We start from the raw sequence: 12,761 nt of genomic DNA, 5'->3' as shown, positions 1-12,761 counted from the left end.
AAATGATCTGGTTCCCAATCCTAGCTCCCCCATTTGTTTTTCCCTCATTAGTACACTGGGATTTATCACATCAGATGGTTTATGATATTTCAATGACCTTTTAAGTAAAGCATTTTACAGTGTATCTGTTGCTTACCTAGCTAATTCATGGTAGTTGGGATAGCCTGGTTTGTTTTGAGGTTTTATGAGATAGATGCAATTGTAGTTATTATGACTGCCCTTAAGGTAGTCAACTTTTTACCCATACAATGGGGATAATGTCTTTGTGAAAATGCTTTGTAAATTGCAAATCACTAACAGAATGGTGGGTTGGTTATTCTCATTTCCCCCACAAAGCTCTTACAGGTGGGGCACTATAAAGCTGATAGCCTGCAAAAGGACCAGAACAGTTTCTTCTACCGTCTGTGTTGTGGGTGCTCACTCATGTGAAAAGAACACTCAGAAGGAGCTAAAGCTTCCCTAAAACTGTGCCCAGAGATTCAATCTGAATGCCATTCCCTTGTCTTGTAAATTGCCAAACTGTTTCCCCTTGGTCACCCTCATTTCCCAGGTAAAATCTACTCTCCGTTAGGGTGTTTTTCCAGATCACCCAAGAAAGGATGACTTCTCCCACTAACTCCTTCACCCTCCATCCACCGCACTCTTCATTCAGGATATCCCTTCCCTGGCTGCACTGTTTATGTGTCCAGGTAGAGAAGGCAAGCCTGCTGTCCTGAGGACACAGACTTTGGACCCATCCTCCCAACATTATGTGTTAGAAGGCGCCTCTTGAAAACATGGATGAAGTGATTAATGATACCTTCAATCTCCATCCTGCTCCCTCACCCCCAAAATATTTAACAGAAACTCTAGCTGCTGGGAATACTTATTTATTTGGTCTATTAACACCAAGATCTGCAAAAAAAAAAAAAAAAAAAAACAAAAAACCTTCTAAACACAGGATAATAGAACTTGAACATTAACATTCTTCAATTTTGTGTAAGCTCTGCAGTACGGAAAATATACAAACTTCAAACAGCTGCAAAAATAGTGTCTTTGGGAGAAAATAGAGTTTCTACATCGATACAAGAAAAATAGGCATTTTCCTAATCGAACCCAGTCCTGGGGCAGGTGGAGGGTGGAGAGTCGCCACTTGCCACCCAGAGGAATGCCAGCTCTCCCTCTCCCCCATGACCCACCTGGGGTTGGGCAGGCTGGGCTGTTACTTAAGACAATCTTAGGGTGAAAGAGAGATGAAAATGCCACTTGGGAAAACGCCTGGTTCCCCCTCTGCCAGCAGCTGGATTGGTCAAGTGTCATGGCCCTTTCAGGCTGCTTTGGTCAGCTCCTCCAGTGAGAGGGTGGCATGCGGATGGGACTGAGAGGATGGGGGTATCTGTTTGGGTCTCCTTGTCTATGTCTGAAGGAGAGGGAAGGAAATCTGTGGTGTCCCCTCTCCTTCAACCATGGCCAGCTCACTCCATGATAAAGACAAGGGTCCCGTACACAGCCCTTTGGACTCATACCCAGGAGTGGGGGACCCAAGACCTTCTGGGTGAGTTTTCCTCCAAGTGAGAGAGGTGGCAAGAACACAGGTGTGACTTGTGAGCTGCCCAGCTATTAGTGGACAAAGCAGGTCCCCTCACATTTGAAGGGGCCAGTGTTCATCAGAAAGAGGACCCAGGGCTTTGACGCAATAAATGAAAGTGCTCAAAGGCCGAGAGGGAAGGGCTCCTTCATCCCCCACCTCAGGGGAGCTAGGGAGGAGGGTCCTGCCACCAAGGCACTGGTCTCCATGGTAAAGTGGAGGCAAAGCTCCCTCAGACCACCAGGGAGCTCTGGAAAAGCACAGGCTCTTCTGATGGCGGGGTGCGCTGCCACGGCTCAAAGGGCAGTGAGGAGGCCTTGGAGGCCTCTGGATCCTTTCGAGGCGGTGGCCTGGAGCTGGCAGGGGGAAGCGGGGAGCCCGGGCTTGAGGGGCAGTTACGGAAGATGAAGCCCATGCTGGGGAAGAGGGGCTTCATCAAGCTGACGGGGCAGAAGGCCGAGCCGGTTGGGTTGAAATGGACTTTGTTCTTGTCAGGACAGGAAGTCAGGAAGGCCAGGTCAGGACCTGGGGACCTGGAGGATGGAGACAGAAACACAAACAGCCAGTGAGAAGGGATGAGAGGCGTCGCAGCGTCAGGGGAGCTGGGTCTCTGTTCCAGCAGGTTGGTAGCTTGACCAAAAAAATGACAGGCTACTGAGCAACAGCCAGTGTTTAGGCCCCTCAGCTCTCCATGTTTTAGAAACAGGGCTAAACAACCGGAAATCTACTTTAGCTAAAAACAGAAGGGATTAAAGCTAGACAGGAAGGAGAACTTCCTGACTGTGATTCTAGAAGAAGAGACTGAGAGACCTTTTAATTTGAGAGATTTTTATCAGTGAACAGGGTTCTGGGGGCAGACCTCTTGCCTGAAAACAGAGATCCTAGCAAAGTGACTTTCTTAGACTTTTTATAGCCTGAAGTTGAGATTCTCAGCCTCCCCATTATTGGCGTTTGGAGCTGGGTAACTCTTGCCTGTGGGGAACTATCCTGTGCATCGTAGGATGTTTGACAGCATCCCTGGCCTCTACCCACTGTATGCCGGTAGCACTACTACCCCATGTTGTGACAACCAAAAATGCCTCTTGACGTTGCCAGATGTCCCCTCAGAGGAAAACTACCCCTCATTGAAATCTCTGGGCCTCAAGAATCTAATTCTTGAGCAGATTGAAAAGATTTAAAAGGTATGATTTTCAAAAACCCTTGCTGAAAGCAAAGGACAGCAGCTAGACCTTATCAGCAGATCTAGGTTCTAACTTACCACGTACTTTTGGCCTAACCTGCCTCACCTAACGTGGGAAGAATCCCTACTCTGCCGATCACGTAGGGGAAATGGAAGGATTAAAACAGGTCAGGTCAGAGAGTTCTAGAGTAAGGAATCCTTATGATAAAAAAAAGGTTCTTTCCCCCGAAAGAATGTCTGGCCATGCTTCAAGGGTGAAGAGCCCCAAGAAGCTGCCGGTTGTGAGGATTCCAGGCAAGAACACAAACATGTGAGAAGACAGTCAAGCTCTGTGCTAGAGCTTCCCATTGCCTAACTTTTTCTTGAAGTGTAACATATACACACAGAAAAATGCACTCAGTGCGCAGCTTGATAAACTGATCACCATTTTAATTGTAGCACCATTTAATTTTAATTATAACCATCCCAAACCCAGGGAGAAGAGCAAGGCATGTGGAGGAGGGCAGATGTTGGCCCAGTGTGGGAGGTGGGAGGAAAGGTGGAAAGAAGGGAGGGCCCATGTATGGGGTGTGTTTGGAAGCCTGGGGTCCCAGAGAACTCCGCAGTGGCAAGGTGTCCCCTGACTGAGATGGACTTATAAGAATCCCATTTAGGAAGAGGCCGGGGATGGGCAGGAGAGGGCATGCCCTCGATGTAAGCAGGCACACAGGAGGAGGGTGACCGAGGGAAGACCCAGTAACGCTCGAAGGACATGACAACCAGCATGACCCTGAACAGCTTGATTCCCTCCCTGGGAAATCCAGGCTCTCTTACTGGCTAGGCAGCCAGGATGAGGAAAACATGAAAGAAGAACGACTAAACAGAAGAACTTCCCAGTAGGAAAGTTCATACAATGAAGAGACGCCAACGAGTTGAGAATTTCTGTCACAGGATATCTTAGAAAGTAACTGATGGCTCACCACCTCGCTTAAAAGAGTTAAGACAGGGGCAAGAAGCTGGATGAGATGGCTTTAACCCTCTTCTGGCCTTAAGAGCCTATAAAAGAATAAAGTTAAGCAGCAGCCTAATTGTCACGAGCAATTCCAGTCTGTAATCATTCAACTATACCGTGCACTGGGGAAGGAAACAGGGTCCAGAGTCTACTTCAGCTATAAGATGTGGTCTTTTCCCTCTCACCCACCCCAGAGGACCGAGGATTCTAGGAGAAATGGCAACAGTGATGATGTGAGCAAAGCCCCAGTGCCCATGGTTTTCCCCGTAACTCCCTCTGGGTTATGTATGTACCTCCTGCCACTACCAAGGGTCATCCTGTCCCTTATCTGGGATACAGATAGAGCCATCAAGCCCCCAAGCCCTGTCCTGGCTAAATCTCCACTCACACACCATAACTGAACTTCCTGACTGCTGTCGAAACCATAGCTTCCACTGTGAAATGGCCCCAAGGAACATTACAGTGGTAGCGGGAATGTGATGAGCTCTTTTCCCAGTTCCTGCTAAGCAGGGCCATGAGCATTTGGAAAGCTTTGGCTCTGGATTCTCTCTGCTAATGGGAGGGAACAGTAGTAAAAAAATCAATTTAAGAATGACTTCTGAATTGTCCAGGCTGGTTTGGGAATATTCCATAGTCCTTACCTGCAAGGACTGGAAATTTCTGTCGGGGAGTTCATGACACTTGAACCACTGCAGCTGCAGGGTGAAGATTTGACTCAGAAGCAGCATGAAAGCTCTTTAGGCTCCCCCGGCCGTGCCAGTGGCATGAGGCACTTCTAAACTCTGCCCGAAGAGAATTACTAATATATTCTCTCTCTCTCATTATGGTCTAACAAATTCTCACACCTTCCGTGGGGATGGAAAAAAAATAGAAGCAAAGGGTTTAAGTTTCAGATCTCTTTCCTTTCCAGCTCCTGCTGCGCTTGTGGCTGGCATGTGGGCAGAGAGCAGGTTTCTATGGAGATCATGATAAGCAAAGATTTAGGTGCTCAGAGGAGGTAATGTCAACAAGTTTGATCATGGAAAAACTGCAGTACTGATTGTCTATGGCTGACAGTGTCTCCTGACAAGAGGGAGTCCGAGCCTGAAGAGGGGCCTATCTGGTGGGACACCATAGGGCTCAGCCAAAACTCTGTCCCCCTCCCTCGCATGCCCAGACCCCCACCAACCGGCTGAGGTACTCACGTGGCCTCTTCAAACACCCGTACTCTCTCACAGCCTTCTGGGGGCTCCCGTTTGAAGACATAGCTGTGATTGGGCCGAGGGGAGGCGGCAAAAGCAAGAACTGGAGATGGGCTGCCCTCTTCAAGGAAGGTGGGGTGGCCTGGAGAGGAAGCTGCACACAGAGTGAGGCTGAGTCGAGTGGCCCCAAAGGAAGTCTCAGCTTCCCCAGGCTCAGGCCTGGGTGTAAAGGGGTGGGACTGGGAGACATGGCACTGTGAGTGCCAGAGGTTCTGTTCATCCAGATTGTTTGTCTACGCTCTACCTTAAAACGTCTTTGAGGAAGCTTACAAAATTATAGCTTCTGTTATACAGGGTAAAAAAATACAGTTGAATTGAGGGAAAAGTCTGGTCTAATACCAATTCCATATGCCCCGGAGGTAGACTGCGATTGGAACTCCAAGTCTCAGATTGAAAAGAATCCTAACGTCTGTGTCTCTGCCTTCTTCCAAGACTGCACTACCCTGCCTGCCAACATACCACAGCTTCTTCCTTTCCACGGTCTTGAAAATCTATCCCTTCTTCCAGGAAGAGCTCTTCTACTGACTCAGACAAGCAATCTTTGCTCACCCCACTTGTGGGATAAGATTCCTCTCATTTTCCACACAGCAAATGTACTTTGCCGAGGTTTCAAATGTTGACTTTATCTGTGTTTATCTCACATTTATTATTATTCTACGCTCTGTTCACCTCTGTATTGTCAGATCATGCCTTTGACCGGCCTACCTGATGGGGCTATGAGGATCAAGTCAGGTGATGCAGGCAACAGTGCCTGCATGTTAGGATCATTCATATAGGAAAGAGGACTCGTGTCTTATCCTCTCAGTGATGCAATCACGGAGGAAGCACAAAGTGGAGATCTGGAGTGAGAAAGCTTGGGTTTTGATCTGGGTCAGACTGTGTGACCAGGGGCAAGAGTCATTCTTTTATCTGTAGCGCTCACACCTGCCCTGAGATGTGTGCCTGGTTATGGGTGCAGCCAACACTTGATGGGCTCATGGGTTCTCCACTACGGCCGGACCTCAGCCAAAAAATGGAGGTGGGAGGGACTGCTTCTCTGGATTACAAGTGAGAATTAAATAAAACTGTAAGTGCAGAAGCTTCGTATAAGTTATAAATCAGACTCTATATCAAGGATCAATATAACATACAGAATGAAGATATTCTAGCTGGTTAGTAAGTAAAAGGGCCCGGCCAGAAGCCGACGAGTTGGCAAAGGGTGCAGAGGTGACCCCACACCCAGCATGGGCCACGCGGCCTTGGCCTCCCCAGCTTACCTTTGTCGTTGGGGACGGACGCCAGCTCCTCAGCTGCACCCCGGTGTTCCTCACGGCTGGTCTGGCCAGAAGGCTGGGGGGATGCCAGGGGCATGGAGGGAGAGCTGGCAAGGTTTCCAGGCTCCAGGAGGAGGAGGGGGTGATCACAGCTGCCGCTCTGGGGGGGAGCTGGGGCGCGGTGCCCGTCAGGGATTTCCAGGATCTGCCGAGGAAGAGTGGGGATGGGGACTCTCAGGCCTGTCCCGTCAGGCCATCAGGGCTGCAGGGACCCTTAGGATCCTCCCCTCGCCATTGTCCTGGTCCTTTATTCACAACACGGTGACACCATTTCTTCACTTCCCTGACTTTCCCAACCACCTCCATCAGGGCGCTTTGTTCTTTTCCCTCATGGACGGCACGTTATAACTACACATTTTATGGTTTCATCCATGTGTGGCTCCCACTAGGCTGTATGCCTCACGAGGGCAGGAGCCTCCTGTGTAGGCTCTGGGAACACAAAGGTGAACAACACATGGGGGCATGAAAAGGGGCAAGCCAGCAGGACACCGTAAGGCCACTGCAGTAAAAATGTGCAGGTTAGTATGTATTAAATACACACTCCCTTTTTAAACATTCAATCGTACTTGTATCAACAGCTCACCAATCTGTATGCACGTGTAAAATCCTACATATATGCACATTAAAAATCAACCAGCAAGTAAATCATAAACTGAGGAGTGTGCCCATTAGAATTATATTAATACTGCCCAACTGGCATTCCCCAATTGTCCTGTGTCAGTATAAAAATGTGCCTGAGACGGCAGAAAAGGGAGCAAATAATCCGTCTAGGAGTGGAGAGGGGGAGAAGGCTGCAAAAGGCATCTGGGCATGAAGGATGAACCCGTGTGACCAGGTAGTGATGGAGGAAAGGGAAGCGGTAACTCGGGCACAGCTGGGTGGTGGTGATGGTGACAGTGACGAGGGTGCTAGGAGCACTGAGCTGGTGCTTTGGCTGAAGAGTGACGCCTATTCTGCTCCTCCCAGCCAGGGGCCCTCCTCTCTGCCAACCCCTATTCCTTCTCTTTCTATTCACTGCCCCAAAGCCTTTCCAGCTTCACCCACCCAGCTCTGCTGTTCTTGTGGTCAAGTCCATTTGAGTCTAATAAATTCCATTTGTGCTCCTTCCATGGGGTGCTGTTGGCACACTGCTCTGTTGACAGGTGCACGGCCTCTGCACCCCCAGACAGCACGAGCCCCACCTCCCCATGTCCAGACTCAGCAAGATGCGACTGTCTGTGCACCCAGGGTGTGGCCCCCACTCACCCGAAGCAGCTCCTCTTCACCCTGGTCCTTCACAAACACCTCCTCCAGCTCTTGGTTGAGCCCTTCCAGGCTCCGGTGCAGGCAGGGGCTGAGTCTCAGGACAGGGGACCCTGCGGGGAAGCTGGGAGGGGATGCCTGAGGAGGAGGCAGATAAGGCCATCACTGAACCCCACCAGACCCCATCCAGGTATCAGTTCTGACCAGCGGGTAACAGTCTTGTCTACACAGCAGAACCAAGTGGGTAAAGGAGAGTTTGGGGACAGTTACCAATTCAGTGGGGCTTTCTCTATAAGGCAGAGGTCCAGAGTGTGCTTTTAGAGTCTGCATTGCGGCCTCAAGTGTTCAGGGGGTGGGGATGGAGGACAGAGACATGCAGCATGTGCCCTTTCCAATGGTGCATCAGAACTTTCCCCGGCACTCATGCGGCCACAGGCCCTGTAGCGAGGAAGGGCTCGGAGGACCTACCCGCGCCAGGGGGCCCACCACGGAGGATGGGGGGAGAGGGCTGGGGGACAGACGTACCCTCAGTGCTCCCCGCACAGCATGGTCCCCTTGGAGTGGGGAGCCCCGCTCCTTCTCTTTCCCACTGCGGCTCAGCTTTGTCCTCTGCAGCTGCTGCTTCAACTTGGTAATCTGGCGGCCAGCGGAGGGGAGAGGACGGGCAGGTGAAGCAAAGCAAAGGTGCACGGGGTCCTCCCTCCCAGGTGTGCATGCAAAGTCGCTTCAGGAGTGTCTGACTGTGTGCGAGTCCATGCACTGTCCACGGCATTCTCCAGGCAAGAATACTAGAGTGGGTTGCCATCCCCTCCTCCAGGGGATCTTCCCAACCCAGGGATCAAAGCCCACATCTCTTACATTTCCTGCACTGGCAGGCAGGTGCTTTACCACTAGTGACACCTGGGAAGCCTCTCTGTCAGGCGTGGCTCCTGCCAAAAGCTCAGGATACATAAAATACATAAAAAGAAGACGGAAGTTAATCTTCCATCTCAAAATACTTCAGTGGTGTTCAAATCTGTGATGCTATGCTCACCAGGCAAACTAGACACCATATTGACCAGATTATTGGATTTTTTTTTTTTTTGGATGTTTTGAATTACCATGTTTTTCCACAGGTGGCTCAGGTTCGAAAAAATAAAAAATATACAACACTGAAACCATTTTTGTCTTTCACAGATTCCAAAGGCATGGAAAACTACTCTATTAATAAAAATGGGAAATGATGTTTTTACATTCACTCCTCAAAGTATATTCATAGCTATCTCAGAGGCCCTGGGACCAGGAAGGACAGAAGGAATTCCCCCTATTTTATTATGATTATTATTTTGGGGGCAGGGGCTGTGGTGGGTCTTCCTTGCTGCTCGAGGGCTTTCTCTTGCTGTGGCCCCTGAGCTGGGGCTACTCTTTGTTGCAGCACGTGGGTTTCTCGTTGCAGCGGTTTGTCTTGCTGTGGAGATGGGCTCTAGACACATGGGCTTCAGTAGCTGCAGCTCTCAGGCTCTAGAGGGCTGGCTCAGTACGGCACACGGGCCAAGTTGCTCTGTGGGCATGTGGGATCTTCCTGGATCAGGGATGGAACCAGTGTCCCTTGCATTGAAAGGAGGATTCTTAACCACTGGACCACCAGGGGATCTCCCCCTGCCCCCATTTTATTTTATTTTATTTTTTCCCCTGCCCCCATTTTAAAGTAGACTGTGCTGATCAAGGAGCAGCTTCTCCAAAAGGAATATCAGCTTTTGTCCCAACTTCACATCCGGTAACAATTATGGAGCATCATCAACAACTTCGAAAGCTATCCCAGTCACTTTGTAATTCTGGACCTACTGATCCTTAATGTAAATATTCTGATAATTACAAATTGCAAATACTTTGTATTTCCCACTAGCCTTAAATATTTCATATTCTCCTACTGGGAGCATATGCAGGACAGGGAAACCTGGCGTGCTGCAGTCCGTGGGGTGGCAGAGAGTCAGACGTGACTAAGCGACTCAACAACAACAATTCTCCTTCTGTTCTTACAGCCAAGAGGGCAGAAGCTACTGCCCTGTAAACGGTGACCCCTGGCAAGCTGGTCCTCCTGGGGTGGGAGCCTTGGAATCCAGTCTATGGCTTTTTCTCTCCTCACCCTCAAATCCCAAGGGCCTTCATGAGAGGGAGGGCGGGCCAGGAAGGAGTGTTTGGGAACCTATCACTATTTTCACTAGTTTTCTCTGCTTTTATTTATTTATTTTTTCTCTGCTTTTAAAAATAAGACTGGATGAGTGGCTAAGTAGTGAGGTTGGAGGCTTCTAATTCCCAGAAAACTTGTTCTCTGTCTCTCTCTGGTCTCTGAACTGCTTATCTGGATGCAACCTCAAAGTGAAGTGGGAACAATGGCCACCCCCACCCTGAGCTTGGCTGTTGGAGGGCAGCAGTAGGTTCGGGCCAAGCCCCTGCCTACAGGAGGGCCTGGGCTCATAAATCCAGGCCACCAGGAGGCTGGGAGGCAGCTACGAAGACGTCATCTCATCAGGAAGAGGCTAGATCAAGGCGGGTGAGACTGAAAATGTGGGTCCACTTTGGAGCAGATGGTGCTAGGAGGAGACAAGAGGCAGCTTCCCTGGCCAGGGCGTCAAAGAGGGCGGTTACCTCTTTCCGGTGGTCTGTGCTGCCCCAGGATGCTGAGCGCTTGTGTGTGCAGGAGATGGCCCGCTCGCCTTCAAGCTCTTGCCAGGATAGGGGGGTCTGCAGGGAGAGAAACCCAGTGAGACAGCTCAGCTCCTCAAATGAGCCCTGGGGAAGCGACACACCATTTTCAGGACAGAAGTGGTGGCTCTGGGTGGTCTTCTCTCACCTTCTCTCATCTCAACCCCCAGGATGCTGCCAGCCCCTCTTACTCTTTCAGGCTTCTCCACCTGCACTGCCTCTTCCCACGTCCTCCAGGAAACTGTCCCTGATGAGCCAATGAGGACAACCTGCGCTTTTCTCTCTTAAGACTTTTGCACATGGATTAGAGCCCCAGAAAGTCCAGGTGCTTCTCCCCAGCAATGAGGACCAGTTTTGTCCCTCTCTATCCTACCCAGGTCTAAATGAGCTTGAGTTCAGGGAACTGCTGGCATCCCCGATTCCTTCCCCATCTAAGAGCCCACTACGGGCCCAGGTTCCTGTGAGTCTAATGAAAACAAGTTACCAGACGAGACCCCATTAAGGAGTCACTAATTGGTAAGAGAGGAAAAAGCTCAACAGAGATGCCCTGCTCTCCATCCTGGACTGAAGCAGGGGACTTCTTGCAGCGTAGTGCCTCAAGCTTGTTCTGGGATGTTTCCCTGTCCATAGAGTGTTGGGGGCCCCAGCGTCCCCCTGAGTACATGGCAGGAGGGATTTTCACAAAGGGGGGAGCCAGAATTCTGAACTCAACCCAGACGCCTGATCTCTCTTGGCTCTATCGCAGCTCCTTCTCCTAGGCCCTGCTCTGCCACTGTGAGAACCAGGCCCTCAGCCCGCCATTCTTCCTCCCACTGAGCGGAAGACCGAGGACCCAGGATGGAGGCAGGGGCAGCTGTAGACCCACTTCCTGAGCCCCGCTGGAGGGGGGAAGCTGTTGACTGTAAGCATGAGGCAGAGGAGGACATGGTCCATCTCCCCCGCCAGCATCCCTACTTCCATTCCAAGGGAGGGGCCCAAGGGGGCGGCTCTAGTGGAACCAGTTCCTCTCTAACTTCTTTGCACAAGCTGCCAAAACCATGAGGGCCTGGGAACTGTCTCCTCCAAAAGATCCGCTGACCTCCCCCGAGAGGTTGTTGCAAACAGAAAAGGGGGAGGATAAGAGGGAAAAAGCCCAACAACTCACCACCCAACAGCTGTTAAGCAACAGCTCAGTGGGGGCAGTCTGAGCGGGGCTGTGGGAGCAGGCTGCCCTGCGCGACAGCTGCAGGAGAGGGGCCACAGGGGGCCGAGCCTCCCTGCCTCTTCCTTCTCCCAGCTGCCCACCCATCAGGACCTCTGCCGGGCCGTGCAAGACAGCCAGGGTGAGACGACTGCCTCGACTCCTTTCTCTGAGGCCAGCACCACAAGGGGGACCCTCCAGAGATGCAGCCCCACCGTCCCTTCTTCTGCAGAAGGGTGACCTCAGGCTGTACCCCAAAGCCTGGAGGTAGAGCTGGCTCTGACAGGGGAAACCAAGCAGCTGGTCTGCTTCCAAATGCCCATCAGAGTATTGGCGGACACAGCCTCAGAAAATCCCCACCACTGCATATACTGAAGAGGGAGGAGAAGCCCCCTCTCCCATAGCCCCTGAGCTGGGCAGATGCACACACGTTCCTCCCTACCAGGGTTCCAAGCCAAACCAATATGTAACTAGGTCTGCTCACCAGAGCTGAGCTCCACTCGAGCTTGTTGTCCCTGGAAAGACGGCAGAGGCTGCAGGGGAGGGGTGACAGAGGCTAAGGTGTTGCCCGCTTCTCCTCCTCTAGGAAGATGCTGCACCCACAGGTGGGTGGCGAGAAGGCGGGAAATCAGCCACCTTCAGGCTTGCCCCCGGGTCTACTAACATCTCTCGAAACCTTGTCAACTGCCTCTTTCTTCTGAGGTATGTGAGGGGGTGGAAGCAGAAGTGTAGGCCAGCGCTAGAGGCTAGAATGGATGTGAAAACTCACGGCAGCTGGGATCCTCTCCTCTCTCAGTCCTCAGTCCACCGCACCTCAGTCTGCTCAGCAGCATCTCCTGGCAACTACTGCCTACTCTGTAAACGGTGCTACTAAAGGCCATCGCCCATCGCTTTGCCTCAACACCCACCCCTCGCCACAGACATCACCATCTTACCCTCCACCCTGGGCTGTCTGTCATACAGACAAATGTGGCTCCATCTCCTCTGTCTTTCCTTATTCCTTGACCTCTAAGCCTGGTGTCCCCAACTAAGACAGCGTGCTCTACCAGCTCTTCCCAGCCTTGCCATCAGGGAGCCCTTCTTAACTGTCCACCTCACGTGGCCTGCTGCCGCCCTCTGCATCTTCTCTGATCACGTCGGTTCAGAGCACACATCACATGTGCATTCAACAAAAAGTTACTGAATGCAAACTGTGTATCAGGTACTATTCCAGGTGCTGGGGAATATAACAACACACAAAAGGACAAAAATTCTCATCCCCTTTGAGTGTACATTCTAGTTGGAGGCACAGTTTAAACAGTGATAGGTAAAAGAAAAATACAGCAAAGACAGGAGATAGGAGGGACTGCCCTGGGGCTCTAG

The 12,761-nt window shown here is 51.1% G+C and overlaps 1 protein-coding gene across 3 annotated transcripts in view; it reads right to left on the bottom strand.

Moving 5' to 3' along the window:
* Window positions 1-942: 942 nt before the first annotated feature.
* Window positions 943-12,761, bottom strand: part of FAM117A (family with sequence similarity 117 member A) — a 42,511-nt gene continuing 30,692 nt past the window's right edge. For 2 of the 3 annotated variants that reach the window (XM_020871263.2, XM_020871264.2), the window contains exons 3-8: window positions 10,163-10,258; window positions 8,060-8,170; window positions 7,538-7,672; window positions 6,236-6,437; window positions 4,923-5,073; window positions 943-2,100 (exon numbers count right to left, since the gene is read on the bottom strand). In XM_020871263.2, the coding sequence (XP_020726922.2) occupies window positions 1,800-2,100; window positions 4,923-5,073; window positions 6,236-6,437; window positions 7,538-7,672; window positions 8,060-8,170; window positions 10,163-10,258 (996 nt within the window). In that variant the 3' untranslated portion in view covers window positions 943-1,799. The other variant, XM_070479315.1, reaches the window with a different exon arrangement.

This window comes from Odocoileus virginianus, chromosome 17, assembly GCF_023699985.2.
Source record: "Odocoileus virginianus isolate 20LAN1187 ecotype Illinois chromosome 17, Ovbor_1.2, whole genome shotgun sequence".
In the NCBI taxonomy this organism is placed as follows: domain Eukaryota; kingdom Metazoa; phylum Chordata; class Mammalia; order Artiodactyla; family Cervidae; genus Odocoileus; species Odocoileus virginianus.
Note: the sequence above shows the minus strand (reverse complement) of the source record. Positions and strands in the feature narration are given on the sequence as shown.